The 22,835-nt window shown below is 36.7% G+C and overlaps 1 protein-coding gene across 1 annotated transcript in view; it reads right to left on the reverse strand.

The window, feature by feature from the left end:
• Positions 1 to 22,835, reverse strand: part of LOC115412463 (coiled-coil domain-containing protein 148-like) — a 40,303-nt gene that overhangs the window by 7,008 nt on the left and 10,460 nt on the right. The window contains exons 8-10 of the mRNA XM_030124992.1: positions 21,137 to 21,275; positions 17,721 to 17,927; positions 2,813 to 2,953 (exon numbers count right to left, since the gene is read on the reverse strand). Coding sequence (XP_029980852.1) covers positions 2,813 to 2,953; positions 17,721 to 17,927; positions 21,137 to 21,275 — 487 coding nt within the window. The remainder of the gene's footprint in view (positions 1 to 2,812; positions 2,954 to 17,720; positions 17,928 to 21,136; positions 21,276 to 22,835) is intronic.

The raw sequence follows: 22,835 nt of genomic DNA on the forward strand, positions 1-22,835 counted from the left end.
ATCCTCGTGTCCTATTGACTGAGACAGAGCAGGAATCAGATAAGTGTAAATAGAGAGAATGAGCTGATATTTCAATGTCTGACAGCCCATTGTACTAAATTATATGGAATCCAATGCAAGCTAAATGCTCTCATTAATCAGAGTGTCTCACGTTGCCCATGCTCTCCTAGCAGACCCCTGAGGAGAGAGTTAATTAAACAGTCAGACACGTTTCGCTATTGTTGCACCTGCGAGGACAGTAACTACAATGAATAATCAAAATACCCGTGTAATTGTACCACTGCGCTTTCAGTTTGATCTCTAATTTAGAAACAGCAGCCAAAACTCTTTAGCAACTTTAAGCAGAGTCTTTGTGCGTTTTTGCATTTGGACACTGTATTTTTGTACCAAAGTGTCACAATTATCCATATAGTCCTTCACAAACACGTTAAAAACTTAAAACAAGAGTGTATATACATGCAAAAGTGGTTTACAAACGTTCCAGTGAGCACGCATATGCATTTCTCAGTTTCTGTATTAAGACGCAATCTCCATTTATGTGAAGTACGTACAGCAGTAAATACAAAAATTAACTAACCCTAACCCCTAACCCTACTAACCCTAACCCACTACTACAACTACTACTACTACCACCACCACTACTACTACTACTACTACTACTACTACCACCGCTACTACTACTACTACTACTACTACTACTATTACTACGACTACTACTACTTCTACCACTACTACTACTACCACTACCACTACTACTACCACCACTACTACTACTACTACTACTACTACTACGACTACCACCACCACCACTACTACTACTAATACTACTACTACTACTACTACTACTACGACTACTACTACGACTACTTCTACCACTACTACTACTACCACTACCACCACTACTACTACTACTTCTACCACTACTACTACTACCACTACCACTACTACTACCACCACTACTACTACTACTACTACTACTACTACGACTACCACCACCACTACTACTACTACTACTACTACTACGACTACCACCACCACTACTACTACTACTACTACTACTACTACGACTACCACCACCACTACTACTACTACTACTACTACTACGACTACTACTACGACTACCACCACCACCACTACTACTACTACTACCACCACTACTACTACTACTACTACTACTACTACTACTACTACTACTACTACTACTACGACTACCACCACCACCACTACTACTACTACTACCACTACTACTACTACTACTACTACTACTATGACTACTACTACGACTACCACCACCACCACCACCACTACTACTACTACTACTACTACTACTACTTCTACCACTACTACTACTACCACTACCACTACTACTACCACCACTACTACTACTACTACTACTACTACTACTACTACTACGACTACCACCACCACTACTACTACTACGACTACTACTACGACTACCACCACCACCACTACTACTACTACTACTACTTCTACCACTACTACTACTACCACTACTACTACTACTACCACCACTACTACTACTACTTCTACCACTACTACTACTACCGCTACTACTACCACCACTACTACTACTACTACTACTACGACTACCACCACCACTACTACTACTACTACTACTACTACTACTACTACTACTACTACGACTACCACCACCACCACTACTACTACTACTACCACCACTACTACTACTACTACTACTACTACTACTACTACTACGACTACCACCACCACTACTACTACTACTACTACCACTACTACTACTACTATGACTACTACTACGACTACCACCACCACCACTACTACTACTACTACCACCACTACTACTACTACTACTACTACTACTACTACTACTACGACTACCACCACCACTACTACTACTACTACTACCACTACTACTACTACTACTATGACTACTACTACGACTACCACCACCACCACCACTACTACTACTACTACCACCACCACCACCACTACTACTACTACTACTACTACAAACACTACTACTACCACTACTACTACTACTACTACTACTACAACCACCGCTACTACTACTACTAGGTTAGAGCTGCAGAGCACGTCTGTGACTGCTGTCTGCCCTGCATCCAAGACCTGTACACCAGCAGGTGCAGGAAAAAAGTCCAAAGCATCATGGATGATACCATCCACCCTGCACATGGATTTTTTAGCCTTCTCCCATCAGGCAGGAGACTACAGCACATCCAAGCCCAGACCACCAGACTCCAAAACTGTTTTTATCCAGAGGCAGTTAGAATGATGAACTCCAGCTGAACTTTGAGCCCAGAAAGCACTTTTAAATTGGCACTTTACTGCTGTGCACTTTATAAATAAAACTTTTTTTTAAGTTATTTATAAGTAATTTTTAGGGGGGGGTGTTATTGTTATTGTTATTGCTATTTTTTTATATCAGTATTTTATTATTTTTATTACTTTATCAGTAACTTACACTATTTTTACTAAATGCTGCTGACAGTCGGGGACCTGAGTACAATATTTTGTTTCTGTGTATTTTTACATGCTGAAATGACAAATAAACTTGTATCTGAATCTAAATACTACTACTACTACTACTACTACTACTACTACCACTACTACTACTATTACAAATACTACTACTTATAATAATAATAATAATAATAATAATAATAATAATAATAATAATAATGTCCAAATTCAGGTTCTGTCTGTTATAAAGAACATTTATATGTATATCACGCGCTGCAGGAGGGAACCAGTCTATTCATTGTGATAGCTGTGATGAAGATGTGCTTACTTTTTCCTTCTGCTGTGACCTGACAGCCTCCTCCCTCTCCCGTTCCCTCCTCAGCCTCGCTTCTTCTGCCTCCTGTCGTCTCACAGCTATAGCTGCTTCCAGCTTTGCCACCTCCTCCTGCTGGGCCCGCCACTGCTGCAGCTACGTACACACACAACCACGAAACACATGCAAATGCACACCAGGGAGAAACAAAAAGCAGGTTATTGTCCATCAGCAGCTGTCTTGAAATAAAAAACACCCAAAACACTCCAGCTGAGTGCGACCGCCATGGTGCCAAGACGTGGCAGGAACTTTTGAAAAGGTGTCAAGGCTTCCTTTCACACTTTGCGTTAGATCACCTCAGGACATGTCTAGGCAATGAATGATAAAGACAAGGCTTTTATTTGAACCCTGTGGGATCGTGAGGACAGAACCATATCTATGTAGCAGCTCATGTCAGGTGTTAAACACACAAGAAAAACACACTGTACCAGTAGAAGCAGCTCCAGACATATATGTAAATTCCACACATCTATGAATAAAAACAGTTTGATATGCCTTCCTGTTACTGTCTGACTGAAGTCACCCGACAAGACATCTGGAAATAGACCATCTGAATATTCACACACACACATGTAGGAACACACGACTTCAGCATGTTCTATGGAGTGAGTGAGTGACAGGTTCGTTGTGCAGCAGCCTCCCTGCGGCATGCCGGGTATTTAAAGTGTTGCATTCCGGCCGGGAAAAAAGATTCACAGATCTGTCAGTGGAGAGCTTAGGGATCCCCCTGGGAATTAACTGCAAATTAGCATGGCTTCACACACATTAGCAACAGTGGTATCATGAAGTCAGTCATACTTGATGTGTGCATAGAAAAAAGGAGCAGCTGTGCATGTGTGTGTGTGTGTGTGTGTGTGTGTGTGTGTGTGTGTGACAGAGGATTTAGAAGAAATCCAACCTCTAATCCAGTCCTGTTTGATGGTTTTAAAGTTAGAGATGCAACAGGAATATTTTTAAGGAATCAATGTGCTCTGATATGCAGACATTGATCAGACTTTGTTGTCAATATTTATGTTACTGTGTGGTATGAATAGTTAAACACTCTCCTTAGTACTGCCTTTAGGCCAAATGTCTAAAATAAACCATGGGATTTGTCTCAACAAATTCCATCTCCAGTCTCAACAGGAGAAATGCTATTACAGTACATGATTGTTTAATACTTGTGGTTAATTTTCCTCTTTATTGCTTAATGTGTCCTGCGGTAATCAAGTGTTACATTTTATATAAATAATGTACAGTACATGTGGCAGGATGCCAAGACTGAGATTTTCTCCCATTTACTGAAGATAAAAAAAAGGGTTCAATCCATTTTAAATCAGCCACAGTGAAGTCATTCTGTTGGCCTTGAGGTCTAGATTTTCCTGGTGTTAGGGGACCTTTACTTACTGCCCCCTCTGCTCTCTCCCCCCACTCACTTCCTGCCACATCTCCTCTGTCATACAGCAGAAAAAACAGCCTATTTAAATAGTAGAAAAATACAGTTTCCAGAAAGAAATGTCCCATAACTTCACTAGTCAGTGCATAATTGAATCTCTTTAACCCAGGGGTGTCAAACTCATTTTAGTTCAGGGGCCACATTCAGCCTAATTTGATCTCAAGCGGGCCAAACCATTAAAATAATAGCATAAAAACCTATAAATAATGACAACTCCAAGTTTTTCTCTTCATTTTTCGTCCAATAAAAAACATTAAATTATGAAAATATTTACATTTACAAACTATCTTTTCACAAAAAAGATGTGAATAATCACAAAAAATGTTAATTTCTTAAGAAAAATCAAATAAATTTTAACAATATTATGCCTCAACTAATCACTTGTACATGTGCATTACACACAATGTTACACAAACATAATATTGTTGAAATTTTGAAGTTTGGAATGTGTAACTAAAATAAGAATGTCTACAATATTATGTATCAACTTATTAACACAACTCACAAATCAAACATTTAGTAACAGACAGAATATTGTTAAAATTGTACTTAATTTTCAGGTTGGTCACATTTTATTGAAAGGGTTATTAGACTATGATTTCACTTTAGATCACATTGGGCTAAAACCAGTTCAACACCCTTGACTGTTAATCTCTTCAGTGTAATTTTTGCACTCCATAAAATCATGCCGCAGGCCAGATTGGACCCTTTGGCAGGCCGGTTTTGGCCCCCAGGCTGAATGTTTGACACCTATGCTTTAACCCATAAAGACCCAAAAAGCCACCAACGACCTAAACCATCTGCTGATTTAAAACGTTTAATACCTGTTGCTCCACTAATCCTATCAATACATGTAAATAATTGGTGTAAAATACACTTATTACTCTTTTCATGGTCATCAGATATGACCAATTTGGATGATCAGAGGCTCTATAGTTACCGTGGAAACACCGTCATCTTCTACAACATTGATTCACCAGTAAAACCCATGGAAGTTGGATCAATGACAGTGGATGGACACACTTATTTTTATGTTTGGTTAATGATATTTTTGCTGAAAAAGTCATGTTTTTTTAAAATTAGTTTTTCTCTGTTTTGATCTAATAACTTTTGAATTTACTCTGAGCTTTAATGAACATATACATGCTCAGTGAATTAAATATAGGAAAATACATGTTTTATGCTGAAAAAACTTCACATAAAGAAGATACTATTACAATAAATTATAATAAATTGCTTAAGAAAGGTTAAATGTAGAGAAAAATTCATTTGGGAACTGCACTGCAAAAATCAAAATCTTACCAAGCGTATTTTTCTCATTTCTAGTCAAAACATCTCATCACACTTAAAATAAGACATAACTGAAAAATAGAGAAAAATTTGTTTGGGAACTGCACTGCAAAAATCTAAATCTTACCAAGTGTATTTTTCTCATTTCTAGTCAAAATATCACATTACACTTAAAATAAGACATCATCACCTAAAGAGTGACTTTTCAGTGAGGTATAAGACCTTATTTTTAGACAATAGATCTTGAAAATCTTATTTCAAGAAATTTTACCGAGATAATTTTCACTTGTTCCATTGGCAGATTTTTTTGCTTGAATTATGCAAAAAAAAAAAAAAAAAAAAAATTGAAATAAGCAAAAAATCTGCCAATGGAACAAGTGAAAATTATCTTGGCAAGATTTCTTGAAATAAAATTTTCAAGATCTATTGTCTAAAAATAAGTTCTTATACCTCACTGAAAAGTCACTCTTTAGGTGATGATGTCTTATTTTAAGTGTAATGTGATATTTTGACTAGAAATGAGAAAAATACACTTGGTAAGATTTAGATTTTTGCAGTGCAGTTCCCAAATGAATTTTTCTCTACATTTAACCTTTCTTAAGCAATTCATCATCATTTATTGTAATATTATCTTCTTTATTTGAAGGTTTTTCAGCATAAACCATGTATTTTCCTATATTTAATTCACTGAGCATGTATATGTTCATTAAAGCTCAGAGTAAATTCAAAAGTTATTAGATCAAAACAGAGAAAAATTAATTGTAAAAAAAAAAAAAAATTTCCAGTGTGCCACATAAGTACCACTGGGTCTTTATGGGTTAAATGTATAAACATAAGTAGAAACGGTCATGAGTTGCTACTGTTCTGTTTGGTAATTAGCTAAAAAGGCCTCGTACTTATTAAATTAATTTAGTAATTCAGCTGCAGTCTATGTTGTACTTAACCACTTACTTACCAGTACTAATTGCCCTTTATCTACTGGGTAAATACCTAACTAGGGATGGTAAAAGTAAAGAAAATATTTCGTATAGAGTACAGACGAGTGAATCATCCACGGTCTGGCCTAAGATAACATACCTGCATATTTCTTGCCTATAACCTTGACACTCAAGTTGAATAAACAAACAGGTGTGTGAACTCCTAATGCCTTTTTTTTTTAGAATATATAAACCAACACCTAATAAGACACACCATGACCATACAAAACAGTCTAAAGTTCAGTCATAAAAACACATAATCTCAAAGGTCATTTAAGGTCATAGAATATACATTTACCACTTCGTCCTCTGTGAGAACCGTGAGAGCTATAGCTGAGCGTATATTGGGATGTCTTTCTTGTTATGACGGGATGAAAAGGCTTTTTGAGGAGCACAAAGAGAATAAAATGGTCATTATGTACAGTCTACAGTAATTTGTCATTGGGATCTCATTTTCTGTGGATTCAAAAAGGAAATGGGACGCCATCCCTTTTGGCAGTGCAGAAAGAAAAAAAAAAAGACTACAGAGATGTCAGAATAACAAAAGAATGACAGCCTTTTTATCTTCACGCTGCAGCCTGCTCAAAGCTTTTGTTAATATAACTGCACAGTCTAAATGATGTCTTTTGTCAGGGACTGTTACAGCAGTTATCGCAGGTTTCTGTTGCAGGTCAGACTTTAGTCGTGTAACAGATAAATGAAAGATTAGGAATAAACTAATGCAAAAAACACACAGACTTTGCTGCTAAATCAAGCTGCAATATAGAAAGAGTGAGGTGTATTTATGAGAACAGTACCACTTCTCCATATGTGGTATCCTCTCTTGAGTGACATTAATGACATATTACATTTATACACATTTTGAAGGGGCAAAACTGGTGTCCATTAATAGCTAAGAAAAATGAAACCATGTAATTATCTTTTTACAGCAAGGTTTTGATGAATTTTCCTCATGCATCGATCATTTTACAGTAGGAAAAAACAGATATGAGCGATGAATTCTACATTTATCTGCCTTTAAACCACGCACCGCTTCCATATCCACCTCCATCTGGTTTCTGCTATGTCCATCCTGCCCCCAAAGGGATGAAAAGTTCCATATATTGGCACTGACACTCAGTAACAGGGGATCAGCTAATACACAGCATCTAGAGAATACACCGATTACCGCAGGAAGGGCGTACAGATTGTCTGAGCGAAAGTTAATCTGTAACTGCGCTGGGTAAATTTGCAGAATACTCCAGAGATCAGACAGTGAAAAATAAGCTCTAGCAATAAAGGAGAATTTCGTGTCTTATGAAAATCTTTCTTCTCTTGGATGTCGCGCTGCCTGTTGGTACGCTCATCCTTTTTCCCACCTGAGCATGTTGTAACAATCTGCCATGCCCCCCCCCAGGCTGTATTTACTTGTGTGGAAAACACAATCACTCATCAAAGATGCCTGGGAGTGAGATATAAGTGGGAGGAAAATGAAAGCAAGGACAGAATAAAAGGCTGAAATGAACAGTAAAACCAAGAACAAAGGCGGCTAATTACAGCAGCCAGAGGAGAACTGAACAAACAGCTGATGGTAGAGGAGAAGAGTCTGCCTTTCAGTGATAAATACCACTGAAACAAGTCAGATCGAATGCATGAAATGTTAACTCTATCATCCACTTCGCTTTATTCAATACACTGATTCCACCTGGTGTTGTATATGGTCACATGTGTCACACCTGGAGCTCCTTCTTATGTAAGTGGTTGATGGAGAAGAAGCACAGAAGTACTTTATATTCAATTGTCTAACCAAGGACACCAGACACAGTAGCTATAAAAAAAAGTATTCATGTATTTTCCTCCTCTTACTGCTTAACACAGGGGTGTCAAATTCATTTTCTTTCAGGGGCCACATTCAGCTCAATTTGATCTCCAGTGGGCCGGACCAGTAAAATAATAACAGAATAACCTATAAATAATGACAACTCCAAATTTTTAATGTCCAAAAAATAACATTACATTATGAAAACATTTACATTTTAGAAAACTATCCAAACAAAAAAAGATGTGAATAACCTGAAAAAACTGAAATTTCTGAAGAAAAAAAAGAAGAAAAAATAATAATAAGAAGAAAAATTTGATCAATATTCTGCCTCAACTTATGATTTCTACATGTGCATTACAGATCAGATCTACCAAGACACAAAACAGGCAAAATATTGTTAAAATTGCACTTATTTTTCTTTAGACATTGCAGGTTGTTCATATTGGTTCAGGTTATTGATGTTTTATTATTAAAGGATATCAAAATTTAATGTTCTTTGCAGTAAATCAAAGAGAAAAAATTGGTGTTGCCATTATTTATAGGCATGATGTCATATTATTTTTTTCTCATTAAACCAAGAGGAACATTTGGAGTCATTATTTCTAGGTTATTATGCTATTATTTTCGAGTTTGACGCCCTTGACTGTTAATATCTTCTGCACTTTGTAAATTCATCCCGCGGGCCGGATTGGAGCCTTTGGTGGGCCTTTTTTGGCCCCCGGGCCGCATGTTTGACACCTGTGGCTTAACACATAAAGACCCAAACAGCCACTGGCAACCAAAATCATCTACTGATCTAAAATGTGTAATAACCTCAGAGCCACTAAACCTACAATCATGGAAAAAATGAATAAAACCACCCTTGTTTTTTTTCAATTTCTTGTTTATTTTAATGCCTGGTACAACTAAAGCTGCATTTGTTTCCACAAATATAAGGATAACAACAAAAAATAGCTCATAAGAGTCTAATTTCAGAGCTGATATCTAGCTGTTTTCCGTATTTTCTTGATAATAACCAAAATCATTTAAGTATTTATATCAATATCTATGGCATTGTACTGCCAAAACAGTGCTTTTAGACATTGCATGTTTTCTTTTCTGTCTGTTTTAGTCACATGATACACACAGGAGTTAGTACGTGATTGCATAACCATTGTTTTTGATGACTTTTGATAAGATAAGAATAATTTTTTCTGCCACTGTATTAATACATGTAAATAACTGGTGTAAAATGCAGTTTATCATCTTTTCATGGTCATCAGATATGACCCATTTGGACGTTGAGAGGTTCTGTAGTGAACGTGGAAACTCTGTCATCTTCTACAACATTGATTCACCAGTAAAACCAGTGGAGTTTGATAAATGACAGTGGATGGAGACACTTGTATGTACATTCAGTTATTGATATCTTTGCTGAAAAAGTCCCTTTTTCATCAGTTTTCTCTGTTTTGGATATAATAAACCTCAACTTTAAACTGAACTTTTTTTTTTTTTAATATCTACATGATCAGTAAATTAAATAAAGGAAAATACATGATTTTCATTGAAAACCTGTAAAATACAGAGGATAATATAATACATGGTGATAAATCACTTAACCCATAAAGACCCAGTGCTACTTTTGTGACTTTTCTCTCTATTTAACCTTTCTTAAGGGATTAATCACTATTCATTATAATGTTATCCTCTGTATTTTGTGTTTCTTCAAAAAAAATCTGGTATTTTCCCATATTTAATTTACTAATCATGTAAATGTTTATAGAAGCTTAGATTAAAGTTAACTGTCATAATAGTACAAACAGAGAAAAATTAAGAAAAAGTTACTTTTTCAGCAAATATATCATGAACTGAACATAAAACAAGTGTGTTCATCCACTGTCATTGATCCAACTCCATGGGTTTTACTGGTGAATCAATGTTGTAGAAGATGACAGAGTTTCCACGGCAACCATGGAGCTTCTGAATGTCCAAATGGGTCATATCTGATGATGATGAAAAGATGAAAAACTGTATTTTACACCAATTATTTACATGGATTGATAGGATTAATGGATCAGAAGTTATTAAACATCGTTTATCGTTAGATCATTTTGGTCACCAGTGGTTATTTGGGGTTTTATAGGTTAAGAAAGAGCTCGTAAGGAGAAAAAATAATTTGGGAAGTGCCATAAAAGTAGCACTGGGTCTTTATGGGTTAGATAAATGGAATCATGGTTGGTATAATTTGTATTTTTAAATGTCAAAATGAATTCCAAATTCTACAAATTAATGTAAATTAATTAAAAACATACACAGCCTGGCAAAAAAAGTCCCCACCTTGATTTGACAAAGCAAATAGTTCTGATTGTTGTACTGGATAATCACTGCAGAGATTAATGTTTCAGCTACAACAACTTCTTTAACCCTAAGTGATGCAGTCAGTAGTTTCTCATAACTTAGGCAACCATCAGTTTTTTGAAAATTGGACAATTTATAGAATCTTTGGGCTCATCAGAAAGAGTAAGTATGAGACATCATTCCCAGTCCAGACTTGAACCCCATCGAGAATCCTTGGAATACGCTGAAGAAGACTTTACGCATTGATCCAGTTCTCCCATCATCAATATCATAAGATCTTGGTGAAAAAATAATGCAACTATGGAGGTAAAAATGTTTATTGTGACACAGTTTAAGCATTTAAACTATAACTAAAGGTGGTTCAACAAAATACTGCATGTGGGACTTTTTGTTGTATTGGCCAGGCAATATATAATGAAAAATAAGTCACTACATAAAGTCTGCATTTAATCGATGCTCCTTTGACTTCAATCCCAGCATTTACCGTAGTCTGTATGGATAGGTCTCACTCCACTTTTGCTCCATTCTTCTTTGCAGATTTGTTCAAGCTCTGTCAGGCTGCACAGAGATGGATAGACGTGAACAACCTTTTTCAAGTCCCGCTAAATTCTCTATCTAAGTCAGATAAGATTGTCCTTCAGAATTTTCCTCTATTTTTGCTGCATTCATTGTCACCTCTACCTTTAAAAGCCTTCCTGGGCCTTTAGGGGATTCATGTCAAAAAAGCAAAATTACATTGACCATGATTCCATTTATATAAGGGGAAAACATCTAAGGGGGTGAATACTTTTTACAGGCACAGTGTGTGTGTGTGTGTGTGTGTGTGTGTGTGTGTGTGTGTGTGTGAGTGTTCACCATCACGGTTCTGATGCTTTAAGTCTGTTTTCAGTTGGACTTTTTTCTCTATTCTTTTATTTTTGTTGACATATTGGAAAGTTTGATCATTTAATAACCCTGACTGCATACTACTTATTGTGAGATGTGACAGGCCAAAGACATTGGAACCCACTGGTTTAAACTTCAACAAAGTGTTGTCCAGCCCCACAAAGGGGAGGCAAGGGGTATTGTTTTTGATTCGGTTTGTTTGTTTGTTTGTTAACACTCTAGCAGCAAAAGTATTAGTTGAATTCATACCAAATTGAGTTTATAGATTGCCAGTGACCAAGAATAGATCTGATTACATGTTGGAACACTTAGTCAAAGTTAAATTTTTTTTATGAATTTTTAAAATCTTTTTTTTCCCCATTTATTTATAATGGGCGACATTTCAAATGTCTGTAGCAGCAAAACTCTTGGTTGAATTCATACCAAATTGGGTTTATAGATTGCTAGTGATTCAGAATAGATGTGATTACATTTTGGGAAAAGTAGATCCAAGTTTAAATATTTTTATGAATTTTTAAAATCTTTTTTTTTTTTCCATTTATTTATAATAGGCAAAATTTTACATATCTGTAGCAGCAAAACTATTGGAGGAACTCGTATCAAATTGGGTTTATAAATTGCCAGTGACCCAGAATAGATGTGGCTACATTTTGGGAAAAGTAGGTCAAAGTTCAAATTTTTTATGCATCCATCCATCCATTCTCTTCCGCTTATCCGGGGCCGGGTCGCGGGGGTAACAGTCTAAGCAGGGATGCCCAGACTTCCCTCTCCCCAGACACCTTTTTTTTTTTTTTTTTTTTTTTTTTTTTTTTTAATTACCTTTGCCAAGGACAGTGGAGGTTATGTTTTCATCAAGGTTTGTCTGTCTGTCCGTCTGTTAGCAAGATAACTCAAAAAGTTATGGAAGGATTTTGATGACATTTTCAGGAAATGCTGATACTGGCACAAGGAACAAATTATTAAGTTTTGGTGGTGATCGGTGACCTGCCTTGGCAGAGGTCTGCGCTCTCCGAATGCTTTTCTAGTTCATTCTTTTTTTTTTCCCATTTACTCATAATGGGTGAAATTTCAAATAACTATAAAAACATCAATTTAGTTTCAGTTTATTTCAAACTTGGCACATACTGTATATAGAGGCAATTGATATGCTGACATCAGCACACACATAGACATTATCACATCAACTGGATTCATGCCAAAATAAACTACAACACATACGAGGGGCGGGGTTTGTTGTGGCTGGCACTACTTGCTATTAAAGACGTTAAATAAGTGTGACCAAGAACGAAAATATAGTAGAGTGGAAATATAAAGGAGCATCAAATGAGCTATGAAGAAAACACAAGTACTTATAAACTGTGGTCCTAAAACGTAAGCAAGATTTGATGTGGTCTGCAGCACTACCCTTTCCAAAAAGAAAAAAAAAAACAAGAAAATGAAAAAAAAAACAAAACAAGCAGGGATACAGGCTTACTCTAATCAATTACACTGGGTTTCTACCCACACATCCCTCAGAGGAGATCTGAGTGGGCTGGCAACACACTGCTGTGCTCCTAATGAGGTCAGACCACCAAAGATCACTCAATATTTTCACTCAAATGAGACGTCAGAGGTAGATACAAGATGAGAATTTTTTTTAGCGTTGGTAAATATCATCTATTCTAGGATGTACAAAGGAAAATACACACTGAGCAACAGGTAACCGTGCCTGTGAATGAGGACTGTTTGTCTTTATAAACAACCTGGCTGCTACTCCGCAAGTCATTTTAGTCTAAGTCATATTCTAATATACTCATTAAACTGAAATAAAAAATGTAGTGTGTCGAAAAGGAGTCGATCTCAAGAGAAGTGAATGAGTCACCGCAGAGTCAGGAGAGTAGCTTGGGTCAGAGGGAGCAGCTGCAGAAAATAAAGTGTTAGAGAAGCAGATGCAACGGGAGGAGAATCCATCATGTCTCGCCGCTGTGTCGCTGTGCTAGCATGATAAAGGCAGTGGGAAGAAAAATTGGATGCAAACAGGCGTCCATCTGAGCCTCTACACACAAGCCCAAAATGTGCAAAGAGATTGCACAAACAAAAACATGAATAGAGAAAAGTCCGAGAAGTAAAAAGGTCTCTGTTTGATTTTTTTTTTTTTATATTTATTTTTTATTACCGTGACGAGCCAGAGCGACAAAAGTTATTTCATTGTTCCAGTGCAGGTTTACTGAAATTACCTAAAGTGAAAGGCTGATGTTGAGCTGTTGTCATGAAGAGAACATTTTAGCTGTGAAACTGTGTCTGTGTGTGTGAATATTTTTTCTATTGGGTTGCAGATGTATCAACTGAATGGATTCTGTGAAATATATCATGATCATTGCCCGTGAATTTGCCTCTGTCTTTTTTTAAAATCAGCTACAATTGCACGAGAAAGTGAAAGACTGTACAATCTAAAATAATCCACTGCATTTTTAAAAGCTTGAAAAGTAAACAGAACAGGACATTTTTTTTGTGTTTAAAAGGAAATATGCATGCTGTGATGATTTATTTTGTCAGACAGACTGAAAAACACCTGCGAGCTGTTTGCGGTTTCACGAAATGAGTGAATGAGTGCAACAAAAATAAAACAGCTGTGGCAAATCACTGGTGGGTTTATTCTTTTCATGGATATAAATGGCAAAGACGAGAAATGAAAACTACTAAGGGAAAGGTTACAGAGCGAATATGTGAAATAATGTCTATTGTATAAGGCAAACACTGCGCCCCCTCACTGAGAAAAACAATCTCTTGTCGTTTTTTATTATTATGTTTGCAATATCCCATTAAGGAACCCAAGAAAAGATTCCACAATCCTTTTCATGTATCGATTAATGTGTGTGTTTAAAGCTATGACTGCACATTACAAACTCTCAGAATCTTCTGATTTGTAAAAGCTAGGCTCAAAAGATTTAATTTGAGCCTGAGGTTGGAAAAGGTTGGAAATGACAGATTGTTGAACGATAAAAAAGGAAGCAAGAATGATTGAACTCAAGCACATTGTGAAGTAAAACCAAGGTCCTGTAATATAATAATTCAAAACACCATCATTTTGCTGGTGTATAAAAAATATAAAGTATAAAAAGTCCCTTCAGTAGAACAAAAAGCTGCATAAAAATAACCTTACATCAACACAGTGTAATAATATATTAAGAAAAACTTAACCACCTTTTTCTTAGAGTGAAGCAAACATACTTTAAAAAAGATACAAAAAATTATCATAAAAATATACGTACACTAAAATATAACAAAAATCTACTATAGTTTTATCAAGTACCACTCAAGACTACTTCTCGGGGAAGTTCTACAAAAAAAAAATCTACAAAATTATCCAAAGAATATACTTAGGTTATTATCTTTTTCGTTTATTTGATATGGAGAATACACAGTTTTTTAGCAGGACCAGAGTTTGTGACGAGCTCATTTTTTACATCTGTAGTTCCCAGACAGGAGACTACAGATGTAATAATATATCTGGAGACTAAAAAACAATGACAAGACAATATATAAACATTAATCACAAATACTCAAGCGACTTCAACAAAAAAAGAGTCGCTGAGAGGCTGAGGTCGGGGCTTTCCTTTGTCTGACAAACTTAACGGAGAAAAATCACTGCAATACGAAAAATAAGTTTAACTTTTTACTAATGACAAAAGAACAATCAACTCATGATACTGTGCACAAACTCATAATTAAAGTGATCACAATGATCAAAGAAAATAGCAGTCAACAAAAAATACGGCATCCCCGTTCACCTCCCCCTCCATCTACACAGGTGAGCGAGTGCCTATATTAACAACTCCGCCCATATCTGTGTGACCTACTTATTCCCTCATCAACCTGATCACACAAAACCCTAAAATAATATCAGAAACAATAACAAATCCCAATATTTCAACCATCATACCTCCACAAAATACATCTAAATTCATTTATGGCTCCTACAAATACGATTAAAAAAGACAATTACATTAAAAACCAGATTTCAACTGACTATTTCAACTGACTATTTATATTTATGCGTGATGAGAACATGCGTGATGAGAACATGATTTCTCTAAAGAATAATGTTAGCCTCATAGCATAATTTCCTCACATTTTTGGCCAAATTGTGATATCTGTGTAACTTTGTTCTCCTGATACTACTGTTCATTTTGCATCATTGGCTATGTCCTGAAAAAAAGAAATATGACTCAGACAATTATGCTATGAGGTTAACGATAATTTTCTATATATTAACAAGTGGTGCCAGGCACAACAAACCCCGCCCCTGACACATATTGTATCTTATTTTGGCATGGATCCAGCTGATGTCATCATGTCTTTGTGTGTGCTGATGTCAGCATATCAACTGCCTCTATATACGTGTCAAGTTTGTAGTAAATTGAAAGAAAATTGATGTTCTTAGAGACATTTGAAATTCCGTCCATTATAAGTGAAGGGGAGGGAAAAAAACGATTTTAAAAATTAATAAAAAATGTGAATTTTGACCTACTTTTCACAAAATGTAATGAGATCTATTCTGGGTCACTGGCAATCTATAAACCCAATTTAGTATGAATTCAACCAGTAGTTCTGATGCTAGAGTGTTAACACCAAACAAACAAAACCAGAAACAATACCCCTTGCCTCCCCTTCAAGGGGGCAGGGTAATTACACAAGTACTGAATGTGTAAAGTTCTGTGAATATTGTGGAATGTATGTTCGTAAATCAAAATACACTACATGAATTTCCAGTGTGTTAATAATTGAATTAAGTGCACTTGTCTTGGAGTTGCGTATCTCTGTACATTACACTGTCTTATTATCTAATCTGCCACAGGACAAATTGGAAAGCAGAGCAAATTCAATTTGTCCGTACTGCATTAACAGCACATGGACTTGTTCACACGAATAACTTGTTTGTTGTGTAAATGTGAACTAGCACCCCTCGGAGACGGCAACATCATGTTTGCAAGACCATCCTTATTAGCTTGTTTGCATTCACAGTCGATCCCAAGTGGCAACTAAAGCAGGAGATGCTGTCAGGCAGACTGGCAGAATATGGAGCCTCGTCAGCACATATACTGTGTGCACGGCGGCCGGCGCTGGCAGTCATGCACTGCTGCCTGTCTGCTCCCTCCCACATCTCTCACAAATATTACATTTACACATGTTCTCTGAATAAAGGGATATCATGCCAAATATCCTGGAAACCACTTTAGTGCTGTCCATTCCAATGGTAGATGTGAGTCAGTATAAGGATTAGAAAAGTCGACAGAGTTCATGCTGGCTGAGCACTGCAGAACAACGATCACGAATAATAATAAAGTTATGGATCCACTTCCTGAGAGGACTGAAAATGAGTTAGAGCTGAGTTACAGAGTAAGATATATTCAGATCCTTTATTAAAGTTAATGCACTAATACTGCAGCACAAGTAAAGTCCTGTGTTCAAAACTCTACTTTAGCAAAAGTATGTGAGTGTACCTGATATTTTTGAATACAAACTTCTAATTTCTTTTTATACTTTTTGGTAGTTTTACTCACAAAAATGCATCATATTCTATAACATCATTACACTTTCTGTGAGAAACACATTTTATTAAGTAGCAGCTTTTATTGAGCTCAGAAAATGTGCCTGTTATCAGCTTTGTAGCAATGTTTTTCCACCTAATCCAGTGAGTTTTTTCAAGTGTTTATTAAGCTTAAGAAGGTAGGAAATTGTCTCAACCTTTAAATCACCACTTTATCAACATTCAACCATTAAACATTCAGAATCAACACAGTTGCAGATAAGTGGGTTTAGCTGGAAAGTAAGGGAATGAAAAACTGAAATCTAAAAAGTAAGGAAAGCTCTCAGAAAATATGGTGGGGTAAAATAAGTAATATTTGCCTCTGAGATATGGAGAAAAATGAATAACATTTAAATACTGAAATAAAGTCCAAGTACCTCAAAGTTGTATTCGTATTACCATAATAGTATTTCAGTATAGTTATTCAGTAGCTACATTCCACCACTGCAGGTGCTAAACTGTAACATAATCTCATAAGTTTCTGACTATTTTTGTGTCATGTGATAAGTAACTGTTAAAGTGTGATACTGCCTGGACAGGAATGTTTGTGTATTCTGTGACTCACTGACCTTCGTTCTGAGTTGAGAACAGATGTCCTGCTGGTGCTGCCGGTCTCTGTGGAGCTCCAGCTCCTCCTGGTGGGTATGCTTTGCCTCCTCCAGGGTGACCAAGGCTCTGGCCAGAAGCTCTTCGTGATCCCGCTGCCACTGCTGGGTCAACGCACTGAGCTGTGTTTGAGTGAAGTGCTGCCAGTCCCACAGGCGTTCATGCTCCATCTGGAAGTATAACATTGACACAGATCTCATTTGCACATTCAGTGACACAAAAGTATTAGTATCATCTTACTGGTCATTGGTAAGATAAGAAAAATGGAAGGACGATGAATATGAATAAGGTGCTAATGTCCAAATGGCTAACAGAGAAGGTATTACACAAAACACCACACTACACTGGTGACATGCAAACACAAATCCACAAACAGCACAACATGACATACTGTCTAATGGTAGCCGCACTTCAGGGTAGTCTGTGTCAGATCTACCTCTGCTGGTGTATCAAATGGTCCCTCTCTCCTGGCTGTGAAATGTCCTGAAGGAAAACAGTTCCTTTCTGTGTGAGGGCTGCCTATAGCTATTCATCATTGTGTCAGCTCTCACAGAGGCTGCATCACTTGGCTGCTTCATTGGAACAGAGGGAATGATATTCATCTATGGGCTAATAGCGGCTAACTGACGGTGGGAAGGCATTAGACGGCTGACTGGTTTTATTGAAAATGAGTGAGCTGACAGACCTGCCAACGGAACAGAAGTGCCAGAGGCAGTCAAGCAAAGCCTATTTATTAATGCACAACTTTAGAACATGAGGAAGATCCACCCTTTGTTCGTCACTTTCTCCCATCTCCTCCTTATACTCGCCTTTCATGTGCTGTTGGAGGTGACAGAGAGTGATGTGTACATACATGCTTGGCATGCAGCGCATGTTTGTGCACAGATATGTATGCCCCCAACACGTTTCACATATATATGTGGTACCATCCACTGCACTGTGTCTGCAGTGCACACTTAAAGTGGCAAGACACTGGATTCAGCTGCTGCATCCACATTCTACTGCAGAATGATGTCTCCATGAGAACTGAAATGAACAAAGCGGGGGCAATGGTTCCTCGGACAAAGTAAAAAAAAAAAAGCTAAAACAAAAACAAAACAACATGTATTAGTTTTGCTATTATTGCTGTGTAATATTATGCTGACACTCTTATGAAATCTTGCTGATACTCTGCTGACCTTTGACTGTTTATGAGCACGTCAAAGATGTACTAGACAATAAAGAGCCCAGTCCAGTAGAGGGAGATCTTCACTCTCAACTACACTACCTCTACTTGACAGTAAATTCATTCATTCATCAATTTTCTGAACTGCTTAGCCCTCGAGAGGGTTGTGGGGACAGTGAATACATTCATCTAAAAGAAGACATCTGCATACTTCAGCATACTGCATTGCACATCATTACTCTGCAAGTATGTGAGTGGACATGAATTTGAGACTCCAGGTCATGGTCAAAGGCACTCCAGCAAAAACCTATTTCATTCACATAGATATGAATTAAAGCTGCAGGATAGGAATCATGGAAAAACATTTAAAAAAAAAAACTACCAGAATTCATAAAACACTCTCTCCTTTCAGTCCAAACTAGAAGCACTCGGAGAACACAGACCTCCACCAAGGCAGATCAGTGGCCCCCCCACCCCCGATCACCACCAAAATTTAATCATTTGTTCCTTGTGCCAGTATCAACATTTCCTGAAATTTTCATCCAAATCCGTCCATAACTTTTTGAGTTATCTTTCACACAGACAGACAGACAGACAGACAGACAGACAGACAGACAGACAGACGAACAGACAGACAAACCAACACTGACAAAAACATAACCTCCTTGGCGGAGGTAATAAAAAGACTGAAAATATAAATACAGATAACCTGACACTATTTCTTGCTGCTTTTATAAGAGAAGAAGTAAAGCAGTATAGTCAGTTCTGATTGAATCTGAATAGTTATCAGTAATTCTGGCTGAGAATGACATATTTAATTCCTCTCAAATCATGTAAATTACAATATGCTGAAAGATAATTATGAGCAACATTACTCACTCAATATTTTCCTACAAGATCAGTGAAAGAAACTGTGATAATAGTGACAGAAAAGCAAAACTATTGCTTGTTTCTTCCCATAAATGATAAAAAAAAAAGTAAAAAACCGTGTGCGCTGCAAGTGCTTGAGGAGAACATAGGAGATGATGTATCACCTGGGCTGTTAAACTGTTACACCACACAAACCCTTAAACTGCAGTAATATGTCACATCTGCTTTCTGGCTATGAAACATCGCTTTTTTTGCCTTCCATTGGAATTTTAAGAAGAAAAACACAAAATAAGACCAACCTCCTAAAATGAATGCAAATGGAACTGGATAATAGGTGAGTAAAGTATTAAGGCTCAAACAGGACCGGCCTTCAATGCTCTTAGCTGAGGAAAACACCAAAGGAAAAGCCTCAAGCCAGGACTCCATAGAAACAATTATGTGATTAAAGCACTAACTATAGAAATCGCAATTGACACATGTGTCTGAAAAGAGGAGTGGGAATTATCGTTCCCACAACAAATAACCGTCCAACGCGGGCTGCTGCCAAACAGACAAGAATGATATTTTTTCAGCCAAATATTCACTGTCACAGAGCTCAGTGGAACTAGGTGGATGTCATTTCAGTTAACTGAAAGATAACTGGTGTCTCACTTGTTGGTAATCAAATAAAAATACGAGGAATAATAATGATAAACCTATTATATGTTATATGATTTTTTTCATATATTCACATTAGAATAGCATTTATAAACTTGATCCCTGAGATTTCTGATCCATCCTCTGTGCCAAAGCCTATTTAACTATGTTTAATAGCTGAAGTAAGGGAATTCAGCACTGATGGCCCTGTTTCTGATATAAAGTAAAAAAAAAAAAAAAAGTGCCTTGAAAGGCTGGGTAGTGGCACATTTCTCCTTTTCTGTGTTCCCAAAGGCTAAACGATCACAGCTCTAAACGCAGCACCCAGCTGGAACTGATATGAGGACAGGTCTCTGGATGCGGATGAGGGAGAAAAGAAGGGCTGGCGGTTGTCATGGTGATGCTAGGTGGTGGTGTGAGCAAGTTGTCCACAGTGGGTGACATGGCACATCCTGCAGCGTGCTGAGTGGATCATTGTCCAAGCTTATCTGTATTTCTGCTCGGTTCAAGGTGCTGGGCTGCATTGATCAGGGAGCTTGAGACGCACACTGCAGGGATGCAGCAGATTGAGGAAGGCAGTTCCATCTTTAAAGAAATGTATGTGTTTCGATGTACAGTAAACAAGTAATGTGTGTGTCCGAGTAGAAAGACGAAAAGAGCCGTTTCACTTTCTTAAAAATAACAGACTTTGAAGTAGAACACACTGACCAGCTCTTGTCTAGTTCTCTCAGGGAAGAGTCTTTGCAGCATGTCCATGCAGAGGGCTCTGTTGTCAGTTACGTCACTGGTATATTGAGATAATATAAACTGGAACTGTGAGTGGTCATCTGCACACCAGCCACAGAATCTACAACAGATGGACATCCCAGAAAATCAGTGGTCATAATGCTTAAAAGAAAATCCTGCAACATTAGTACTTTTTTTTTAAAATTTCACTTTGCTAAATTAACTGAGGAAACACGTTAGAATAAAAGAGCATATCAGTCAATAAATCAGTCACTCACTTAATCAATCGATGAACTGACCTCAAGAGTGTGCCTGTGCCTATGCATAATATATGAGTTGGCTGATTTATTTGTGTCCTTATGGTTTTGTTGAGTTAAAATTTAACAGTATTCTTTTTGAGGGCTAACATTCACTGTAAGACCGGATAAGTTGAGTTTACTTAAAAAATTTGAGAAAACTGGTTGCCTTAAAAAAATTTAAGTAATGAGTACTGAAAATTTGAGTGTATTAAACTTAAAAGCTTGATTTGAATGGAACTGCTATTTTAAGTACAACACACTAAATGCCAAGATAATTTAACCTAAAATTTGTTGCAATGTGAATTGCTTTGTATAATCATTAGACTTAATATCATCAGTTCATTTCACTCAATTCCAAGTTGATTTAAATTAAAATCTTTTGCAATATAAACTGGTTTGTATAATTATTCAATTTAATATATTGTAGCGTGGACGGAAGTTGGACAGGAAGTTAGCTCAATGTAATTTGCCAGTACAGGAAGTACTTTTAATATGGCAAGGCTTTAAAATTTATTAAACAGACAATTGTTATTGATGAACAGGAAAGCCATTATTTAGCCTATGGTTCTCATTCATGGTGCAGCTCTACAAAAATACAAAAACAAACACAAAAAGGTCAATAAACATTGCCATACACACATTAAGTCAAAATTAACACTAACACCACAACCCCACTGAACCCCTGTACATAAAAATAAAACATTTTCAACAACTTGCCCTATACCCACAATGTAATGCGAAGATAAAAAGGTGTGGTCATGACTAAAACTGAGTGATTTAAATCCATTCAACTTAAACTTTTTCATACTTTTGACTATATCTACAAATTAGTAGAATATACTTAACATTTTTAGTAATGTAATAAAACTTAAATCATTTAAGTACATTGTAATTGAAGCATTTTTGTAAATACAAAGTCTGGGCTTACAGTGTTTGTGGTTTTATCAGTTTTGGGTTAATACTAAAGTCAATCTGATTGAAAAGGAGAAACCCCCAATAAAATTCTACCTGGTTTGCACAGTCTCACTATATAACTATAGAACAGGAAATAAAACAAGTTAAAGTCAAATCATTTATTTCAAGGTGTGCCACTTGACATTTTCAATTGCATTCAGTCTTACCTTTAGTGAAAATGTCATGAAACTCATATAAAAAAGTACACATTAAGAAACCTAACACAGAAGGGTTTTTTTTTGTTTTTTTTTAATGAACTGCCTGTCTTGCCAATTGGTATTTGTCACAGACCCATAATATTCTATCTATGCTATGCAGATAATTTAATCATTATGATATTATGCTTTGTTACACCACAATTCTGCAAATATATTTATGTAAATGGACAAATGCAATACAAGCTTGATTCTATCAAAACTGAGGAAGCT

Source organism: Sphaeramia orbicularis, chromosome 21 (genome assembly GCF_902148855.1).
Source record: "Sphaeramia orbicularis chromosome 21, fSphaOr1.1, whole genome shotgun sequence".
Taxonomy (NCBI): domain Eukaryota; kingdom Metazoa; phylum Chordata; class Actinopteri; order Kurtiformes; family Apogonidae; genus Sphaeramia; species Sphaeramia orbicularis.